The following is a 22,449-nucleotide window of genomic DNA, read 5'->3' on the forward strand; positions in this document are numbered from 1 at the left end:
TGTGGTCCCAGCTACTTGGGAGGCTGAGGTAGAAGGATTGCTCGAGCCCAGGAGGTCAAGGCTGCTGTGAGCCATGATCACACTACTGCACTCCAGCCTAGGCAACAGAGGGAGACCATGTCTCATTGAAAAAAAAAAAAACTTAAAAATGATCATATTCACTATTCCTATGATTCTACTTCTAGGCTCTTTCCTCAAAAATAAACAGAGATTAGAACAAACATTTATTTAGCAAAATGTTCACTACAATTTTTCTAAAACATCAAAAACTTGGGAACCTAAATGTCCAACAAAAATAATGGCATATATATAAAATAATATATTATGCACAACTTAAACACTCTTTTCCAAACAATTTTTTTTTTTTGAGATAGACTCTCACTCTGTTGCCTAGGCTAGAGTGTAGTGGCGCTAACTCAGCTTACTGCAAGCTCCGCCTCCCGGGTTCACATCATTCTCCTGCCTCAGCCTCCCGAGTAGCTGGGACTATAGGTGCCCGCCACCATGCCTGGCTAATTTTTTGTATTTTTAGTAGAGATGGAGTTTCACCGTGTTAGCCAGGATGGTCTCGAACTCTTGACCTCAGGTGATCTGCCCGCCTCAGCCTCCCAAAGTGCTGGGATTACAGGCATGAGCCACCACATCTGGCCCTTTTCCAAACAATTTTAAGTAAAAGGGGAAATGCTCATGATAAAATCAATTTCGGAAATAAGGATATAAGCCAGGTGCGGCGGCGAGTGCCTGTAGTCCCAGCTGCTCAGGAGGACTGCCTGAGCCCAGGAGTTTGAGGTGGAATGCACTATGACTGGACCTGTGAATAGCCACTGCACTCAAGCCTGGGCAGCATAGTGAGATGTTGTCCTTAAAAATATATAAATATATAAATAGGATACAAAACTACAAATGTGATCCCATATAGCCATAGGGGAAAAATGCTAAAATAGAATAACACCAAGATACTAATAGTGACTAGGTCTGGGTCAAAATTTTGTTTTCTTTAGTACATAATTATTTGTTACAATAAAACACATGCATTGCTCTTATAATCAGTGGGAAAGAATGAGTTACAAAAAGTTATGTTCAGCTGGTACTCTGTACCTCCCTTAAATGATAACGGCAGGCCAGGCATGATGGCTCATGCCTGTAATCCTAGCACTTGGGGAGGCCGAGGCAGGTGGATCACCCAAGGTCAGGAGTTCTAAACCAGCCTGGACAACATGGTTAAACCCCATTTTTACTAAAAATACAAAAGTTAGCCAGGTGTGGTGGCAGGTGCCTGTAAATCCCAGCTACTTGGGAAGCTGAGGCAGGAGAATCACTTGAACCCAGGGGACAGAGGTTGCAGTGAGCTGTGACTAAGCCACTTTACTGTAGGCAGGGCCAAAGAGCGAAACTCCATCTCAAAAAAAAAAAAAAAAAAATGCTAACAGCATGTTGTACCTTTCACAGTCTACTACTCACTGTCTCTCTAAACTTGCCTTATTTTCCCTACTAGATGGTAAGAACCTTGAGATCAGTATACCACACCAATCTGAAACCTTCTCAGTGCCCAGGAGACACTCACTATTTGCTGCACACTTTTTCCTAATGTCAGATTTTCTGTATAAGCTTTCAGATTAAAATAATTATTAAATAAAAATGTTAAAAGGATGAGAAAACAATGGAAGCACAGAAGTTAACTATCTGAAAACGTTTCAAAGAGTTCCATGGTTGCTATATCATTCAAACACATGTCATGTGCATTCAGATGTAAAGGGGTCCCCAACAATTCTCTGAGGAAAAGGAGGATACAGGAATGTATAAAGAGTAGAAGTCCTTAAGTAATGGAAGTGACAGGACACAATTCTGCTGGTGTGCTCCCCTCCATTCTGTGCATTTAGGAAATAATGGGAAAGAAAAGGGAGCAGAACCCCCTCCTATAAGCAGTCTGGAGAACTGGGGTAAGACCTCTGAACCAATACCCCTGCCTCAACACCACAGTCTACAAATGAATCAGAGACAGCAAGCGCAAAAGCATCTACAGACTCTCGGGGATTTTTATCCCCAAGTTGTACTTGAATAAATGTTTGACGAAATGTGACTGATGTGGTCTAAAGATGCTGTAGGTGAGATCTATGAGTGGAGTAATCCTTTGGCACTGCTCACTTCTTTACATAATTAGAATGGGGGAGTATTTTTAAGAGCAAAGCTAGGTTTTAAAAGTTTTAAGTTTTGTCCGGGTGCAGTGGCTCACACCTATAATCCCACCATGGAAGGCCAAGGTAGGTGAATCATTCAAGCTCAGGAGTTGAAGACCAGCCTGGGAAACATGGTGAAACCCTGTCTCTACAATTTAATTTTAATAACTAAAAAATAATAATAATAATAATAAAGTTTTAAGTTTTATCCCATATAAAAGTTCATTTATTAAAAGATATTTACTTTCCTAATGTTGCTTGCAAACACAATGAATATTAATAAGTAAGCTGAGTAAATCAGACTGGATTTTTTTTTTTTTTTTTTTTTTGAGAGACCTGGGCACTCAGTTGCCCAGGGTGGAGTACAGTGATGTGATCTCGGCTCACTGCAACCTCCGCCTCCCGGGTTCAAGCAATTCTCTTGCCTCAGCTTCCTAAGTATATGAGACTGCAGGCACCCACCACCATGCCCAGCTCATTTTTGTATTTTTTAGTAGAAATGGGGTTTCACTATATGTTGGCCAGGCTGGTCTCGAACTCCTGACCTCAGGTGCTCTGCCCACCTTGGCCTCCCAAAGTGTTGGGATTACAGGCATGAGTCACCATGCCTGGCCAGATTTCTTATTACTAGTCAATCCCCAAAGTTAATTTCAAACATCATAACTTTACCTCAATATTACCATTTTATAATCAAAACATTATATACACACTAAAGTAACTTCAAATTTTTTAATTAAATAAAAGAAATTGGTCAAAAAATATAGAGAAAACTGATTAAAGCACCTCCTACTTAAGGGATAGGCAGAAGCTGTTTGGAGGCATCAGTTAAGAGGAGAACATTTAACAACGCAGAAGATCAACATTAAGTGAATAGTGTCTGCCCTGAGAACCACTGCAATTAATCAAATCTCTTGAACCTTCGTTTTGGAGGACAGACATGCTCTGATTCCTTGTATAACATTTAAGTATTGAGTTGAATAATAAGAGTTGATGTTGAAGAAATGGTTAGAAAGAGAAAAAAGAAAACAAAAAAAAGTTGAGGTAAAATCTAAATATATATGTACTGGATACTTATGGTAATAAGCAGGAACATCTAAGGAATAAACACAGTAACTCCTTTTGGGTTGCCTGGCAACAAGGTAGCAGGAATTGAGCTGGGGAGGCTCCCTAGGAAAAGGACTGTGCCTAACAACTTATGGGACGAAAGAGAAGGTCTCCAAGTGTTGATAGCAGGTATTTCCCAGAATTCTCCTAAACAACTGGCACCTAAGCTTAGAGTACTTGCCCCCAAACCAAAACATTTATTTAGGTATTCCAGCAGCTGCTGCCCCTCTCTATCATCAGCACCACCTCGAGCTGGCAGAGTTCCACCCAAAGAAGGGGGGTAAGTAAGGAGGTCTCCATACCATGGCTAGTACAAAGCTGACTGCCCAAAATCAGCCAGTGGTAAAGCATCCAGGAAGCAACTGGCTATAAAAGCCGCTCGTAAGCATGTGCCCTCTACTGCAGTGGTGAAGAAACCTCATCATTACAGGCCTGGTACTGTGGCACTCGGTGAAATCAGACGTTATCAGAAGTCCACTAAGCTGATTCACACACCTCCCTTCCAGCATCCGGTGCAACAAATTGCTCAGGACTTAAAAACAGATTGGCACTTCCAGAGTGCAGCTATTGGTGCTTTGCAAAAGGTCTATCTCGTAGGCCTTTTTGAAGACACCAACCTGTGCACTAACCATGCCAAATAAGTAACAATTACACCAACAAACATCAAGTTAGCATACTACATATGCAGAGAAGGTGCTTAAGAACCCACTATGTCGGGAACCATTTCATTCTCAAAAACAAAAGTATTCTTTTCTTCTTGTTATTGGTAGTTCTCAACGTTAGATTTTTTTTTCCCATGGAGTCAAAAGGCATCTAAGTATATGATTGCAAGTGGAAAAATAGGGGACAGAAATCAAGTATTGGTAGTTTTTCCATTTTCATTTGTGTGTGAATTTTTACTATAACGGCAGGGACATAAAGAAACCTGTTAGGCTGGGTGCAGTGGCTCACGCCTGTAATCCCAGCACTTTGGGAAGCTGAGGCAGGCGGATCACCTGAGGTCAGGAGTTCGAGACCAGCCTGGCTAACATGGAGAAACCCCGTTTCTACCAAAAATACAAAAAAAAATTAGCCAGGCGTGGTGGTGCGTGACTGTAATCCCAGCTACTCGGGAGGCTGAGGCAGGAGAATCGCTTGAACCAGGGAGACGGCGGTTGCAGTGAACTGAGATCACGCCATTGCACTCCACCTTGGGCAACAAGAGCAAAACTCCACCTCAAATTAAAAAAAAAAAAAAAAAAAGCCTGTTAAATTTTTCTGGCAATGCCAGCATTTGGATTTTTACAAAATAATTAAATCTCTTACTGATGGCAAAAAAAAATTCTTTATATATATCATGTAAAGAAGCTCTCATGCTTGTCCCCTTTTTTAAAAAAAAAAAAAGAGAGAGGTGGGGGAGAAGGAGAACAATGGATGCAGATCTCTCTGCTAGAACTCAGACCCACAGTGCAGCCAGATGCAGCCTGGCCGTGGCACGTCTCTAAAGAATGCCAAATGCTTAGAGAACCAGGACCTGAACACCTGTAGATCTTTCTCCCTGTTGGTTCCACTCCCACTAATATTCACCCATCTTTTGCTCAAAAGTACTAATACTCATTAGAATAAACAATAACAAACTGTAACACCTCCTTTAGTTGTGCAGTAACCTAGTGACAGGAAAAGAATTCTCTATGTTGGCTCAATGAAGTGAAGAAAACCACCATAAAGGTATTTAATAATTTTGAATGTGATTATCCCTTTTCCAGGAAAGGAAGACACTAATTCTATTAAAACTCCTGAAGTTAACACCCACTAGAATGATGTTATCCCTTTTAACGACCCTACCTCTCTCTCCCACAGATCCCTTAACCATCTCAACAAATATTTGGATAGCACATAAAATTGTAAGCCACTCTCTGCTCTGGCTATGTAGCTGCTAAGAATGCCCAAGCTCTTTTCCTTTGCAGTGAGTCACTAGGCATTTCTCTGTACAGGTTCCTCTCCCTTGACTGGGCTTCTTTTTGTGCTTGCAAGGCTGCCCCATCCATGAAATCAAGACAGACCACATAATAAACTATGAATGTTCAAAGATCTAAATGTTCTATGTTACCTGCTTCTCCTGCCAAGTCAGGGTAGTCTCTTGAATTCTCAGCTCCAGGCCTCATGAACTAGAGATACAGAAAGAGATAATAAATACAAACAAGTATAGTTCCTTTTTTTTTTTTTTTTTGAGATGGAGTCTTGCTCTGTCACCCAGGCTGGAATGCAGTGGCATGATCTCGGCTCACTACAACCTCCGCCTCCTGGGTTCAAGCCATTTTCCTGGTTCAGCCACCCCAGTAGCTGGGATTACAGGTGCACACCACTATGCCCAGCTAATTTTTGTATTTTTAGTAGAGACAGGGTTTCACCATGTTGGCCAGGCTGGTCTCAAACTCCTGACCTCGTGCTTCGCCCACCTTGGCCTCCCAAAGTGCTAGGATTACAAGCGTGAGTCACCGCGCCCAGCCAAGTATAGTTATATTTTCTACACAATGAAAATCTATTCATTCACTACTCATTCAAACAAAAAACACATTGAGCACTTCTTGTGTTCTTGGACTTTAATAATAAATAATACAAAATCCTTGCCTTCAGAGTGCTTCCTGTCTAACCAAAGACAGTTACACTACAGTGTCAGAAGTACAGAACGTCTTGACAGAGACATCTACCCAGACTTGGAGGGAGGACAAGAAAGGCTTCCCAGAGAAACTGCCATTTAAATTAAGTCCTTATGGATGAGTAGCAGTTAGCACAGTGAAAGAGAAGGAAATTTTGGAGTAAAGGTCTAGAAGTGAGAGAATACAGCAGTTTTTTCTCTGTGGAAGAACTGTACATAATTTGGTATGACATAGGTTAAAGCACAAAGTAGAAAGTGTTAAGGATGGCTGGGAGTGGTGGTTCACGCCTGTAATCCCAGCACTTTGGGAGGCCGAAGCAGGCGGATCACTTGAAGTCAGGAGTTCAAGACCAGCCTGGCCAACATCGTGAAACCCCGTCTCTACTAAAAATACAAAAATTAGACAGGCATGGCGGTACCCACCTGTGATCCCAGCTCCTCGGGAGGGGAGGCTGAGGCAGGAGAATCACTTGAAACGGGAGGCGGAGGTTGCAGTGAGCCAAGATAGCGTCACTGCACTCCAGCCTGGATGACAGAACGAGACTCTGTCTCCAAAAAAAAAAAGTGAAGTGATATGAACATAAAAGTTACTTAGGTCCAAACAATGATAACAACTAATATTTATTGGGCACTTACTATGGTGTACATTGTGTTAAGCATTTCACATGTATTTACTCATTTAATCCTCACAATCATCCTAAAAGGTAGGTTCCATGCATTACAGATAAGAAAACTAGGACACGTCCGGGCGCGGTGGCTCACGCCTGTAATCCCAGCACTTTGGGAGGCCGAGGCGGGTGGATCACAAGGTCAGGAGATCGAGACCATCCTGGCTAAGACGGTGAAACCCCGTCTCTGCTAAAAATACAAAAAATTAGCCAGGCGCATTGGCTGGCGCCTGTAGTCCCAGCTACTCGGGAGGCTGAGACAGGAGAATGGCGTGAACCCAGGAGGCGGAGCTTGCAGTGAGCCGAGATCACGCCACTGCACTCCAGCCTGGGTGATGAGCAAGACTCCACCTCAAAAAAAAAAAAAAAGAAAAGAAAACTAGGACACACAGAGATAAACAACTAACCCAGGGGCATAGAGCTAATAAGTAATGGAGTTGAAAGTTTAGTCTAGTTCTGGAATCAACTCACAAGGGACCCTTTATGCCCCGCAGTGCCGGTCTGGGCTTTATCCTGAAGACAGTGTTTTTGTTTGTTTGTTTTTTGAGACAAGGTCTTGCTCTGTCACCCAGGCTGGAGTGCAGTGGTACGATCACAACTTACTGCAGCCTCAACCACCCTGACTCAAGCAATCTTCCCACCTTAGCTCCCCTTGCACCCACAGTAGCTGGGACTACAGGCACGCACCACCACACTAAGTTAATTTTTGGTTTTTTTGTACAGATGGGGTTTGCCATGTTGCCCAGGCTGGTCTCAAACTCCTGGGCTCAAGTGATGCTCCTGCCTCAGCTTCCAAAGTGCTGCAATTACAGGTGTGAGCCACCATGCCCAGACAACAATGTTTTTTAAATGAGACTGGAATAAAACAACAATTAGATACCACTATTTATTAAAATGGCAAAAATCCAAAACACTGACATCAAATGCTGACAAGGATATGGAGCATTAGGAAGTCTGGCAATTTCTTACAAAACTAAACATGTATAGGCTGGGCATGGTGGCACACATCTGTAATCTCAGCACTTTGGGAAGCCGAGGTGGATGGATCATTTGAGGTCAGGTATTTGAGACCAGCCTGGTCAACATGGTGAAACCCTGTCTCTACTAAAAATACAAAAATTAGCTAGTCATGGTGGCCAGCACCTGTAATCTCAGCTATTCAGGAGGCTGAGGCAGGAAAACCCAGGAGGCAGAGGTTGCAGTGAGCCGAGATTGTGCCACTGCACTCCAGCCTGGGCAACAGAGCAAGACTCAGTTTCAATAAATAAATAAAGCAACAATAAAGTACACACAACACACATCCGAATTAGCAATAGCACTCCTTGGCATTTACCCAAAGGAGCTGAAAAATTATGTCCATATAAAAACCTACAAATGGATGTTTTTTGTTGTTGTTTTGTTTTGTTGAGATGGAGTCTCACTCTGTTGCCCAGGCTGGAGTGCAGTGGTGTGATCATAGCTTACTGCAGCTTCAACTTCCCGGGCTCAAGCAATCCTCCCACCTCAGCCTTCTAAGTAGCTGAGATCACAGGTGCTCATAATCATGCCTGGCTAATTTTTACATTTTTTTATAGAAATGGATCTCACTATGTTGCCCAGGCTGATCTCGAACTCCTGGGCTCGAGCAATCCTCCTGCCTCGGCCTCTCAAAGTGCTGGGATTACAGGCGTGAGCCATTATGATAGAACCACACAGATGTTTATATTAGCTTTATTCATAACTGTCAAAACTTGGAGGCAATCAAGATGTTCTTCAGGAGGTAAATGGATAAACCATGGCACATCCAAACAATGGAATATTATTCAGTGCTAAAAAGAAATGAGCTATCAAGTTATGAGAAAACATGGAGGAACCTTAAATAGATATCATATTAAGTGAAAGAAGCCAATCTTAAAAGACTACAAACCATGATTCCAAGTAAATGACACTCTGTAAAGGTAAAATATACAGAGACAGTAAAAAGATCAGTGGTTGCCAGGAGCTGGTGGGAGAGAAGGATGAACATGTGGAACACAGAAGATTTTTAGGGCGGTGAAACTATTCTGTATGATCCTATAATACTGGATACATATCATTACACATTTGTCAAAATCCATAGATGCAAAATACCAAGAGTGAACCCTAAAGTAAATTATGGTCTCTGGGTGATAATGATGTGTTAATGTATGTTCATCGATCGTAACAAAGCAATCACTCTGGATGTACCCTTGCTGATAGTGGGAGAGGCTATATATGGAGGAATGGGGGAAACACATGGGAAATCTCTGTACCTTGTACTCGATTTTGCTGTAAACCTAAAATTTCTCTTTTAAAATAGTCTATTTTTAAAGAGAAAGAGACTGGGAATGACGACACTTGCATTTTAGATCATCCTAGACACAATGTGGAGAAATGATGAAAGGAGTATGGCAGGAGGCAGTGAGACCAACTAGCATGATTCTGAAACAGGCCAAGTGAGGGCTAAGACAGAAGCAAAAAAGATAGAAAGAAATAGACCTAAGAAATACAAGGGAAGTAAAATCTACTGAACTTGATGAGTGATTAGGTAAGATGTAGTGCTTTGCTGCTGAGTGGTCATGCTAAAGCAAAATGACTTTGAATATTCTTTTGACTGCAAACCACAATAAAATACATTTTACAACCCAGTACACTATATACATACATAAGTGAAGCAAAACTTTCATGAAACAATGAGTGAGAAAGGCACAAGTCTCTCGTATTGACCCAAATTTACCTTTACAATTTTTAGTTTTTCCTTCCATCCACTCTCCTATGGGACTTACAGTACAAAATGATTCTCTAGTTGAATGGGTATTTCTTCCTAATTCAGCCTCTAAAACTCTTTCAATATATTTTGATCAAATAGCCACTTTGATTGGGTTAGGACGTCAACGTATCACTATAAAGAAGAAAATGACCATGCTAACTCCTTTACAACAGACAATCCAGTCAGCCATCCTGAACAACTTGTCTCCAGCAATCCAGGTCCGGCTCAACCTCTGCCTCCTCCTGATACTGATCCTTCTACCCTCTGTCACCCCACAGACTGTTAAAAACTATAAATATTGGGCCTATATTCCTTTTCCTCCTCTTATTCAAGCCATGACATGGATGGACACCCCTATCGAGGTCTATGTTAGTGATAGTATTTGGATGCCTGGTTCTGTAGATGATCGTTGTCCCGTTCAGAAGGAACCCCTTTCAATATCACTTTAGGTTTTAGGTATCCACCTTTGTGCCTGGGACCCACTAATGGATGTCTCTCATTAGATATTCAAACTTGGGCAGTCACACTACCATCTGGTCACTCTGTCCCTCCCTTAGGACACTTGGTATCAGGGCTCTCATTAAAACCTCTAAGGCAAATCAAAACAGGAATCACTGATAATATTCACATATCACAATATAAGCCTTTAGGACCTGCGTGTCCTCTCAACTTGCCTTCAAATGCTGACAAATTAATATGGAAGGATTGTGTTAGTTTAGAAGGAATGGTGTTATTTAATTCTTCTCACTACACCACTGTTGATTGGGCTCCTAAAGGTCATATTACTAATGATTGCTCTCAGGGTCACAGAGATTGTCAATATTTTCTCTATGATATTACTTATCAAAACAGTAGTGACAGCCCTCCCCTATTATATCATAGATTAAACTTCTTTTTTCCTTTTAAGTGGAAAGGGGCAGGGGTTGCCCCTCCAAAGCCAAGGCTTGTTGTTCCCCACTTAGGAACTGAACATTCAGAATTATGGAGATTAACCACAGCTATGACTGGTATGAGAGTTTGGGCTGGAGAAAGTTATAAGTAAATCCACCTTGTCACCTCAAAAACTAAGACAACAGATTGATTTACACTATTATTTCCACACAGCCAAAAATATCACTATGGCAATCATCAAAAGGTCAATTCAAAGATGGGACAGTAAAGATTATGAGGACTTAATACCTCCTCATTGCTAATGTTCCCCCATCATCTCTCATACAACCTATTCCCCCGAATCCACATTCACAAAAAAGAGTACCATCCCAAAATATATATACTATCTATATGGAGTCCAACAAAACTATACCACTTAAAAGCTGTGTTAAACCACTATATATGTTATTAGTAGGAAAGATGCATATTAGTTCAAAAACCAACATAATTACCTGTGTTGTTACTTGTATTCTTGTATTGACTCATCCTTTAAACAATATCATAGTATTTTAATAGTCAGAGCCAGAGAAGGTATTTGGCTCCCCGTAACCTTACACAGACCTTGGGAATCTTCCCCTTCTATCCATGCTATTAACAATATTTTACAAAAAATTCTTAAAAGGAGTAAATGATTTATTTTTACATTAATTGCAGTAATAATGGGCTTGATTGTTGTTACTGTGACTGCTGCTACTGCTGGAGTTGCATTACATCAATCTATTCAAACTGTTCATTTTGTGGATAAATGGCAAAAAAATTCTACTCGAATGTGGAATTCTCAGTCAGGTATTGATCAAAAATTGGCCAAATTAATGATCTAGCACAAACTGTTACATGGATGGGAGATAGAATTATGAGTTTAGAACATAGATTACAAATGCAATGTGACTGGAATACTTCTGATTTTTGTATAACTCCATTTCAATATAATGAGTCTGTTCACAATTGGGAATCAGTAAAACGCAATTTACAAGGAAGTGAAGATAATTTAAGTTTAGACATAAGCAAGCTAAAAGAACAGATTTTTGAGGCCTCTCAAGCACACTTAACTGCTTTACCCGGTGCTGAAGTTTTGGACGGTATCCCTAAGGGGTTATCTAATCTCAACCCCATTCAATGGGTAAAATCTTTGGGAGGATCCACTGTCATTAATTTTGTTCTGTGTATTATTTGTGCTATTGGTTTGTTGTTCATGTGTAAAATTGGAAAAAAATATCCTTCAATCCAATCGTAATCAGCACCAAGCTATGATTGCTACGGTTCATTTAAATCAGAGAAAAGAGGGAGATGTAGGGAGACCCCCTGAAACTATTGCTATGGAATAAAAGATGAAATGCTCCTGATTATTGTGAACACAAAATTGCATGCAGGATTATGTAAAGACAATGCCAGGTTGGACTGCCAGAATGAGCCAACAGTGAATGATGTGCTTCCCCATGCAGAGAGCCTATGAATGGACGTGCAGTCAGGGAGGTTTTGCATCACCAAGATTCCTATCCCAGAAAAGCAGATGTTCATAGCTCTGGGAATAGAATGCGACCCTTGTGGAGAGCCTATAAACAGACACATGGGGGGGAGGGGGCGCCTGTCCATATGGATAAGATGGGGCTATAAACGCCCTCATCTTGCCACAGCTTCTAGGCCTCTTTAAGGTTATGGCATACTCCCTTCTGAGAATTTCTGATCTAACTGGTTGTCTAGTTTCACGTCCTGTTACTATGGATTGTTTGTAACCAGCTCTTGCTGCAACTGTTACTGCTGATTAATAGCTTGCTAATCATAGGTTACAGAAAGACTGTGTTTCTGTTTTAAGGCTCTGTTAGAAATTACTGATGCACACACTATATTGTAAATTCTTCTCTCTGTATACTGTACTTCTGCATACAGATGTTATGTTAAAGAATTACTTCATCCCCATGTGACCATCTCACCTCATAATCAAATGATCCTAAATCCCTCACTAACCTACCCCCACCCTCACTACACTTAATAATAAATGCTGGCATATCCAGTGCATTGTTGGCACCACAGGACCAGAAAGCAGTGACCCCACTGGACCCAGCTTTCACTATCTTGTATGTGTCTATTATTTCTCGACCTGCCGATCCACCTGGGAACAAAGAGAGAGCCCCACTGCATTGCGGGCTGCTGGCCAGATTCCGCAATAATGGACTTCACGGGCCTAGGTGAAGTCAGGCATTTCCTGCCCAAATGTTGCATTTCCCAAGACCACTCTGGCCTGCCATGCCCCCATCCTGTGCCTATAAAAACCCGAGACCCTAGCAGGCAAACACACAGGCGGCCAGACATGGAGAGGAGCACATCAGTGGAAGAAGATGCAAGAGGCTGGTCATCGAAAGCACATCAAGCACACTGGCAGAAGAGCACACCAACAGACACCGGCACACCGGCAGGCCATCTACCAGTGGGATGAGGCGGAGTTTGGCAGGGGCAGTCAGAGGAGAGCCCTGGCCACTAAGCAGCTGACTCCAGGGGAAAATCATCTCTCTTCTGGTTCCCCCATCTGCTGAGAGCTACTTCTATTCAATAAAACCTTGCACTCATTCTCCAAACCCATGTGTGATCCAATTCTTCTGGTATACCAAGGCAAGAAACCCCAGGATACAGAAATCCATCTGTTCTTGTGATAAGGGGGTCTAATTGAGCTGGTTAACACAAGCCGCCTACAGACTAAGAGAGCACCCTGTAGCACACACCCACTGGCGTTTCAGGAACTGTAAACACTCAGCCCTAGACACTGCTGTGGAGTCAGAGCCCCACAGCCTACCTGCCTGTATGCTCCCCTAGAGGTTTCAGCAGGGGGGCACTGAAGAAGTACGCCACACACCCATAGCACACCTGAGGTGGACAAGGGAACCTTTCCCATTTCAACAGCACTGTGCTAGATTCTTAACAAGCAATATCCATTAATGATTAAATTATCATCTGTATGGTGAAACTGCTCCACTTTTTTTTTGTTTTTGTTTTTGTTTTGTTTGTTTTTGAGAGAGTCTTGCTCTGTCATCCAGACTGGAGTGCAGTGGCACAATCTCAGCTCACTGCAACCTCCACCTCCCAAGTTCAAGTAATTCTCCTGCCTCAGACTCCCGAGTAGCTGGGATTACAGGTGCGCACCATGATGCCCAGCTATTTTTTTTTGTATTTTTAGTACACATGGGGTTTCACCATGTTTGCCAGGCTGGTCTCGAACTCCTGACCTCAAATGATCCACCCACCTCAGCCTCTCAACATGCTGGGATTAGAGGCATGCACGACCGCATGTGGCCTCCACTTTCTAATTTCTTACTGAAATCAAGACAAGTTTTAAAAGGTTAGTCAAGCAAATAAACACATACAACATTATTCCTTCAAAATTAAAAGCAAATTTATGTGGAAACTACCAAATGTCCTTTAACAGTAGACTGGATAAACTTTGGTATATGACAAGGATCTTCTCCTTGAACAGACTCTAGCTAGATTCCTCTGAGCTCTCTTCTCTATTTGAACACATAGTTTCTAATAGCACAAGGCCACATCTCTAAAACAACCCTTGCCCAGCTTAAAGTGCTTGCCTGACAAAACTCTAGGCTGCCAAAACAATGTACTATTTGTTCCAGCCAACATCTGAGGATAGTCTCTGTCTCCCAGTCTCTGTGAGAGGACAGAATCCTAAATTAGGTAATTGCTAGCGAGGCAAAACATCTGGCCTAGTCACATTTACACTCTTATTTTCCACTTCCCTGACTCTACTGAACCCTTGCTTGCTCTCTACCCCACTCCCTCATTTTTCCTTTAAACACCCACTGACTTCTGTACAAATCAAAGTTGAGTTCAGTACATACTGAACTCTTTTCCCTATTGCAATACTTATTACTGATTCAAGTCAATCCTCACTACCTTAACTAGTGTCCAGCTTTATCTTTGATAATATTGTGTCTGGAATTTATTCCTTCCGGTGGGTTCTTGGTCTTGCTGACTTCAAGAATGAAGCCGCAGATCCTTGCGGTGAGTGTTATAGCTCTTAAAGATGGTGTATCCAGAGTTTCTTCCTTCAGATGTTCATATGTGTCCGGAGTTTCTCCCTTCCGGTGGGTTCGTAGTCTTGCTGACTTCAGGAGTGAAGCTGCAGGCCTTTGCAGTGAGTGTTACAGCTCTTAAAGGTGGTGTGTCGTGGAGTTGTTTGCTCCTCCCAGTGGGTTCGTGGTCTCGCTGACTTCAGGAATGAAGCTGCAGACCCTCAAGGTGAGTGTTAACAGCTCATAAAAGTAGTGCAGACCCAAAAAGTGAGCAGCAGCAAGATTTCTCATGACGAGCAAAAGAACAAAGCTTCTATAGCATGTAAGAGTACCCCAGTGGGTTGCCTCTGCTGGCTGGGGTGGTCAGCTTTTAAGTTCCTTATTTGGCCCCACCCACATCCTGCTGATTGGTCCATTTTACAGAGAGCTGACTGGTCCATTTTACAGAGTGCTAATTGGTGCGTTTACAATCCTTTAGTTAGACACAGTGAGCTGATTGGTGCGTTTTTACAGAGTGCTGATTGTTGCATTTACAATCCTCTAGCTAGACAGAAAAGTTCTCCAAGTCCCCACTTGACCCAGGAAGTCCAGCTGGCTTCACATCTCAATATATTCACACAATGGACTATGTTACATCAACAAAAATGAACAAACTATAATTATACATAAAATTATGGATGACTCTCACAAACATAATGTTGAACAAAAAAGCCAGAATTAATCCAGCATATTAAAGGTCAGAAGTCAGAATAACGGTAACCCTTTGAAGGCAAGGGGTCAGTGGCTGGAAGAGGACACAAGAGGGCCTTCTGAGGTGCTAGTAATGTTCTATTTATATTTTATTTTTTCATAAAAGAAATGCAAAAACAAAAGACAAAGACAAAAAGTACCACAAACTTTATAATATAAACAGCAATCCTGTCTCACTACTCTGCACCCAGTAGTCTTTTTTTTTTTTTTTTTTTTTTTGAGATGGAGTCTCGCTCTGTGGCCCAGGCTGGAGTGCAGTGGCCAGATCTCAGCTCACTGCAAGCTCCGCCTCCCAGGTTTACGCCATTCTCCTGCCTCAGCCTCCTGAGTAGCTGGGACTACAGGCGCCCGCCACCATGCCCAGCTAGTGTTTTGTACTTTTTTTTTAGTAGAGACGGGGGTTTCACCGTGTTAGCCAGGATGGTCTCTATCTCCTGACCTCGTGATCCGCCCGTCTCGGCCTCCCAAAGTGCTGGGATTACAGGCTTGAGCCACCGCTCCCGGCCACCCAGTAGTCTTATTTGCTCCCAAAGCATCCACTTTCAATTCTTTCAGATATTTCTTGTTAGAAACTGACATGTTTCTAAATATACTACTATTTCTTTCTTCATCAATTTAAGAAATCATATCATAATCTCCTATGAAGACCAATGAGGATCAGGCCTTTTCTGCTACCGCACATATACATTAGTTTACATATCTCTTACCCTCCTTACATAGCATAATCACAATTTGGTGTTAATTCTGTGTTTGCTTTATTAAATACATTTTTTTCAACTACTAGGCCAGTTGTCTACTTATGATTGCATTTCCTTACTGTACAATTTTTAGGATTTTTTTTCTGGAGTTAAATGCATACCCTAATAAATTGTTTTAAGGCAAAACCCTTGCTACCATCACCCAGATCAAGAAATAGAACTTTGTCCTCCACCCCAGAAACTCCTCCATGTACTCTGTCCCAATCTCAATCCCCACTCTACCCCCAAAGTAATTACTATCCCGATTCTTACAGTAATTACTCTCTTGGAATATTTCATACTTTTATCACCCAAATATGCATCCAAAGACATTATAGTTTAGTATTGCCCATTTATTAAAAAGTCTTTTAATTCTCTTTTAATCTACAGGCTCCCCTCTAGTACTTTCTTTTCCTTTCAAATGCAGTAGGATATGTCTGTTGAAGAACCCAAGCATTTGACCTACAGTTTCCCAGAGTCTGGATTTTGCAGACTGCCTACTCAGGTAGTTGAACGCGTACTTCTGTTCTCTGTATTTCCTGTAAATTGGCAACTGGATCCAAAAGTTGATCGTACATTCTATCCCTTTGACAAAACTACAGGTGGTAGTATATTCTTTCATTAGGAAGCATATACTGATTGTTTCTCTGTGTTGTTAGAAGTAGAGACTAGATCTAGCGATTCTCAAACTTCTTATTTTCAGGACCCCTTTACACTCTTGAAGATTACTGAAAATGCCAAACAGGCTGGGCGCGGTGGCTCACGCCTGTAATCCCAGCACTTTGGGAGGCTGAGGGGGGCGGATCACGAAGTCAGGAGATCGAGACCATCCTGGCTAACACGGTGAAACCCCGTCTCTACTAAAAATGCAAAAAATTAGCTGGGCGTGGTGGCGGGCGCCTGTAGTCCCAGCTACTTGGGAGGCTGAGGCAGAAGAATGGCGTGAACCCGGGAGGCGGAGCTTGCAGTGAGCCGAGATCGCGCCACTGCACTCCAGCCTGGGCGACTGAGCGAGACTCCATCTCAAAAAAAAAAAACAAAAAAAAAAAGAAAAGGAAAATGCCAAAGAGCTTTCGATTATTAAGGTTATATCTACTAATAGCTATCATAATAGAACTTAAAACTAAAGACATTTTAAAAGATTTTCCAATTCATCAAAAACAATAAATCCATTACATGTTAACATAAATAATTTCTATGAAAAATAATTATATTTTCCAAAATAAAGTGGGAAGAATGGCATTGTTTTGCATTTCTGCAATTCTCTTTAATTCAGGAGACAGTTGAATTCTCATATCTGATTCTTTATTCGAACTTTAGCATTATGTTGTTTTAGTTGAAGTCTATGAAGTATATCATGTGACCTAACACAGATATGTAGTTGGAAAAGGGAAGACTGTTGGAATTGTGGATATTCTTTTTTTAAAAAAAAAAAAAAAATAGGGTCTCGCTCTGTCACCCAGGCTGCAGTACAGTGACATGAATGTAGCTCACTGCAGCCTCCAACTCCTAGGCTAGAGCAATCCTCCTGCCTCAGCCTCCTGAGTAGCTGGGACTACTGGCATACACTATTGCACCCAGCTAATTTTTTAATCTTTTGTAGAGACAGGGTCTTGCCATGTTGCACAGACTGGTCTCAAACTCCTGGGCTCAAGTGAGTCTTCCACCTCAGCCTCCCCAGCTGCTGGGATTACAGGCATGAGTCACTGGACCCAACTGAGCATGGACATTCCTTTTTTTTTCTTGAGAGAGGATGTTTCTTTCTTTCTTTCTTTCTTTTTTGACTGAGTGTAGCTAGCACTGTGGCTGAGGCTGAAGTGCTATGGCACAATCTCAGCTCAATACAACCTCCACCTCCCGGGTTCAAGTGATTCTCCTGCCTCAGTCTCTCAAGTAGCTGGGATTACAGGCGTCCACCACCACGCCTGGCTACTTTTTGTATTTTTAATAAAAACAGGGTTTCGGGGTTTTGCCATGTTGACCAGGCTGGTCTCGAATTTCTGACCTCAGGTGATCCACCCTCCTTGGCTTCTCAAAGTGCTGGGATTACAGGCATGAGCCACTACGCCCGGCCAAGTAGAGGTTTCTTTTTTAATTCTTTCTCCTTTTTTTTTTTTTTTTTTTTTTTTTTTTTGAGACGGAGTTTCACTCTTGTTGCCCAAACTGGAGTGCAATGGCGTAATCTCGGATCACTGCAACCCCTGCCTCCCAGGTTCCTGCGATTCTCCTGCCTCAGCCTCCTGAGTAACTGGAATTATAGGCACGCGCCACCACGCCTGGCTAATTTTTTGTATTTTTAGTAGAAACAGAGTTTCACCACATAAGCCAGGCTGGTCTCAAACTCCTAACCTCAGGTGATCCACCCACCTCGGCCTCTCAAAGTGCTGGGATTACAGGCGTGAGCCACCGCACCCAGGCCAAGGTTTCTCAAAGATTAGTTGGAATGTAGAATTTGAAATGGTATCAATGAACTTTTCATACTCTGTTATAATAAAATCATGTATTTGAATGGATCTCTTACTGATCCATTCAATGTATACATAAATGAGTGGATCATTATTTAAAGAATGCAGAACATCATCCATTGGTTTTCTGGAAAAACAGTGGCTTCAAGAGTTATATGGCCCTTTCAAATTTTGACTTTATATAATTCCAAAAACTCACCTTTGTTAATATTACCCATCCCGTTTGAAAAATAATAACAAATTTTAAATAGTAGGAAGTTATCAAGCAGATACAAGTTTTCTAAAATTCTAATTTTCACTTGAAAGCTCAAATTTTCTCATTAGAAGCAAACACTTTAGTTGTTTTCCTTGAAGTGACTGCTGACTTCATTCATTTTTGAGAAAATGTCTGTAAAATACTCAAGTATGAATTAACCATCACGTGTGCCATTTGTTCTCTCAAGTAAAATGTGTTGCATGAAAAAAGTAGTTGGTTTAGCTCACAATGCAAATCATCTCTTAAGGGTTGAGATTCAATAAAATTAACAAATGTTTTCCGCTTCACTGAGGTCTTAAGTGAAAATTAGTGCTTTTCTTTTTTCCTGTGAATGCATAAGTGCATAACAAATACAGTGACTACCAGTTTGGTGCCACTGCTTTGATTCATGCTAAGATGCCAACAGTGTTACCCACCATCGCTTTTGCACCATCAGTGTAAATGTCAACATACAATGAAAATCACAAATAATATCCTAGTATTGTTATGAATAGTCTTGATCTTTCAGGTCCCCTCAAATGGTCTCAGAGACTGCCCCCCAGGACTCCACAAACCATATTTTGAGAACCCCTGCTAGATCAATTCATTGGCAGCCGTCAAAAATCATGGTAATGTTCTGTCATTTCTTTTTCAGTTATTACTTAAATACATTTGATAGAAGACACTACTCCTCATCTACTATTTAATTAACCAATGATACAGTTCATACAGGAAAAACAACAATAAATTTTCAAGACCATGAGTAGGTTCCCTATTATCCTCCAAAGACTGTAATTAGTTGATTTTTAAAATATTATCACAAACTCATGTTTAAACATACTTGATGGGTTTGATTTTTTTCTTAATTTTTTTTTTTTTTTTTTTAGTAGAGACGAGGTTTTGCCATGTTGCCCAGACTGGTCTCAAACTCCTGGGCTTAATAATTAAGCGATCCACCCGCCTCGGCCTCCCAAAGTGCTAGGGTTACAGGCATGAGCCACTGTGCCCAGCTTGATGGGTTTTAATCAACTGCAATTACTATCTTTTTTAAAGCTCAAATTTTCTCAACTTTGGTAAGTGAGAACTTCAGGTTGGCTCCTGAATCTTTTTGGCATCACTCAAATAGGCTTTGAAAACTTCTTTGCAATTAGGAGTGACAAAATATTCTAGACTTACATTGTACATTTCCTGCCCCATGTGGAATCAGCAATTCCTGCAATCAGCCATTTCTTCTAGTAGAAAAAGGTATTTTAAGACCACAATGATATGGATGTCACAGATTTGGTCATTATTTCTAAGCTTCTTCAGTGGACAGAGCCAGAAAAATAAAGATGAAATGCTAATTAAAGTTTATATTAATATTTAAAGATGAAATACTAAAGTTTACACTAGTACTTTTTCAGAATTATAGAATTTTTTATCTATTCCCTTCTGTTTAATATCTGTATCTCTTTTCTTCAGAAATTCAGAATTATAGAATTTTCTACCTTCTCCCTTCTGTATTACATCTGTATCTCTTTTCTTCTCCACCAAGAATCTTAATTCTCAAGCACCAAGGGATGAAGCAGAATTATATTTATGTATTTTAAACTATGTTACACACATAATCATCTCATAACAATACTAATGCTAATGCTCAGTAACATAATTACTGATTTTAATTTGCATAACTCATGTATTTCATTTCATTTGCTTTTTATGTGCCTAACTCCAACTCTAATATCTCTAAAATCTCTCTTAAAACATGGTCAAAACGTTTTTTTCTAGAGACCTCCCTCCTGGAACCATCCAGAACATATTCCAAACTGAGTCATTGCACAGATGCCATCCTGGGGCTTTTCTCACTATTTTATGTTACCCTGTTTCCAGGATCCAGTATCTTCTTCCTTGGATTACTCCACCATTTTGGTGGACACATTCATTCTCTAATTAGCTTTGTGAGTAGGGATGTGTAAAAAGTACATTTTTTAGTGCTTACATTAAAAACTTTTTTTCTACCCTCAAATTTGGATTATTTATTAGGGAATAGAATACTAGGATAAAAAATTTTAATTAAGAATTCTGAGGCCGGGCGCGGTGGCTCAAGCCTGTAATCCCAGCACTTTGGGAGGCCGAGACGGGCGGATCACGAGGTCAGGAGATCGAGACCATCCTGGCTAACACTGTGAAACCCCGTCTCTACTAAAATATACAAAAAACTAGCCGGGCGAGGTGGCGGGCGCCTGTAGTCCCAGCTACTCGGGAGGCTGAGGCAGGAGAATGGCGTAAACCCGGGAGCCGGAGCTTGCAGTGAGCTGAGGTCCGGCCACTGCACTCCAGCCCGAGCGACAGAGCGAGACTCCGTCTCAAAAAAAAAAAAAAAAAAAAAAATAGAATTCTGAAAGCATTATCCTGTCATTTGTAGCTTCCAAGGTTTCTGTTGAGAAATCTAATGCTACGGTTCTGATATTTCATGATAATGTGCCTTGATACGAGTTTTCTTTTTATTCATTGGATTGACTCTTCAAACTGAAAAATTCAGTTTGGAAAATTCTCCATATTTCTCTGATAATTTCCTACTTTCTGTGTTCTCAGTTCTTTTTCTAGAACTCATTAACTAGACATTAGATCTTTTTTATTAATCATTTAATTTTATTTTCTCTCGTAATACCCGTTTCTTTGTTCTCGCTCCATTTTCCAGATTTCCTTTACGTTATCTTCTATTGAATATTTTGTTTTGGTCAAAATATGTTTAATTTCCTAAGAGCTCTTTCCTATATCTTTTTTTTTTAAATAGCATTCAGTTCTCTTTTCAGAGATGTAATATTTTCACTTATCTCCCTGAAGTTGTTGCAGTTTAGGTCTTCTTTTGTTCCCTAAGTGTCTTCTGATCCCTCCTCCAAATTTTTCCCTTAGTATTTTGCTGTTTTTGAGTGGGGGGTTGACCATTGTCTTGTTGGAAATTTTCCTTGAATGTCTCGTGATCCTTGGCTATTTGTTCATAATTAAAACAATTAAACGCCTGAAGGAAGCTCTCTGCATGAATGAAGCTTATCAACTGCTAATCTTCATAAGATGATGGGGTAGCAAGCTGGCTTCTCTCTGGAGCCATTTCAAATAATTTTCCAAATCTCCGCCAGGAAAGTAATACATGTGTGACTACCAGTGTTGCTTCTCACAGCTGGGAAGTACTACCCTTTAGCATGCAGAATTCAATTTAATTCCCTTTTTTTCAACTTGGGCCTAACAGCTCAGATGATTCTAGAGCCTCTTCATCTGTTCAGTTTTCCCAGAGAAAAAGTCTCCAAAACTCTGCTAAGAAAAGGTAAAGTCACCTGGTGGTAAAAGAGATTGGGACCTAACTGTTCCTTAGAATAGCCTTTTTCTTCTTTCCCACCCTGCCTGGCACCTACTATATCCAAATTTTGGACCTTCTGGAGTTCTGCTGGGAGACTCAACCTGTATAACCCCTCTTTAGGAACTTAGGTAGCGGTCCCCCTGCTCTGAGTCAGTGACCACTTCTCCACCAACTTAAAATCTTCCAAAAATTTTCTGATATCTCTCAGGATTGTTTCCTCTCCTACTCACTTTGCCCTTGTGGATTAACATCATTTTCTTTCCTTATTGTTGCTTTAGTGGGATATGGAAAGCACCAACAGAGATATATTCATGTTCTCAATCTGCCATGTTTAAACAAATATCTCAAATAACCTTATTTAAATTACTTGTTTATTCTTTTCTCCTCCAGATTAGACATTCCTTTAAAACAGGAACTTTGTTTTTCTCATTTTTGCATCTCTAGCATATAACCCATAGAATATTTACTGAATATATGTCTCAATGATAAATTATAACAGTAATATACAGTAGAGATGGCATGGAAAGATTTCAAGTAAGGCAGTTCCAAAACTTAAAAGCTGCACCAAAATAAATTACTTAGTCCCTCTGAGCCTTAGAGTCAGATAATTGAATGGATATATAAA

The 22,449-nt window shown here is 40.9% G+C and overlaps 1 protein-coding gene across 2 annotated transcripts in view; it reads right to left on the minus strand.

The window, feature by feature from the left end:
* Positions 1-22,449, minus strand: part of SCP2 (sterol carrier protein 2) — a 127,996-nt gene that overhangs the window by 100,784 nt on the left and 4,763 nt on the right. For both annotated transcript variants that reach the window (XM_030941992.1, XM_010372198.2), the window contains exon 2: positions 5,371-5,428. In XM_030941992.1, the coding sequence (XP_030797852.1) occupies positions 5,371-5,428 (58 nt within the window). The remainder of the gene's footprint in view (positions 1-5,370; positions 5,429-22,449) is intronic.

The sequence above is a fragment of the Rhinopithecus roxellana genome, chromosome 12 (assembly GCF_007565055.1).
Source record: "Rhinopithecus roxellana isolate Shanxi Qingling chromosome 12, ASM756505v1, whole genome shotgun sequence".
Classification (NCBI taxonomy): domain Eukaryota; kingdom Metazoa; phylum Chordata; class Mammalia; order Primates; family Cercopithecidae; genus Rhinopithecus; species Rhinopithecus roxellana.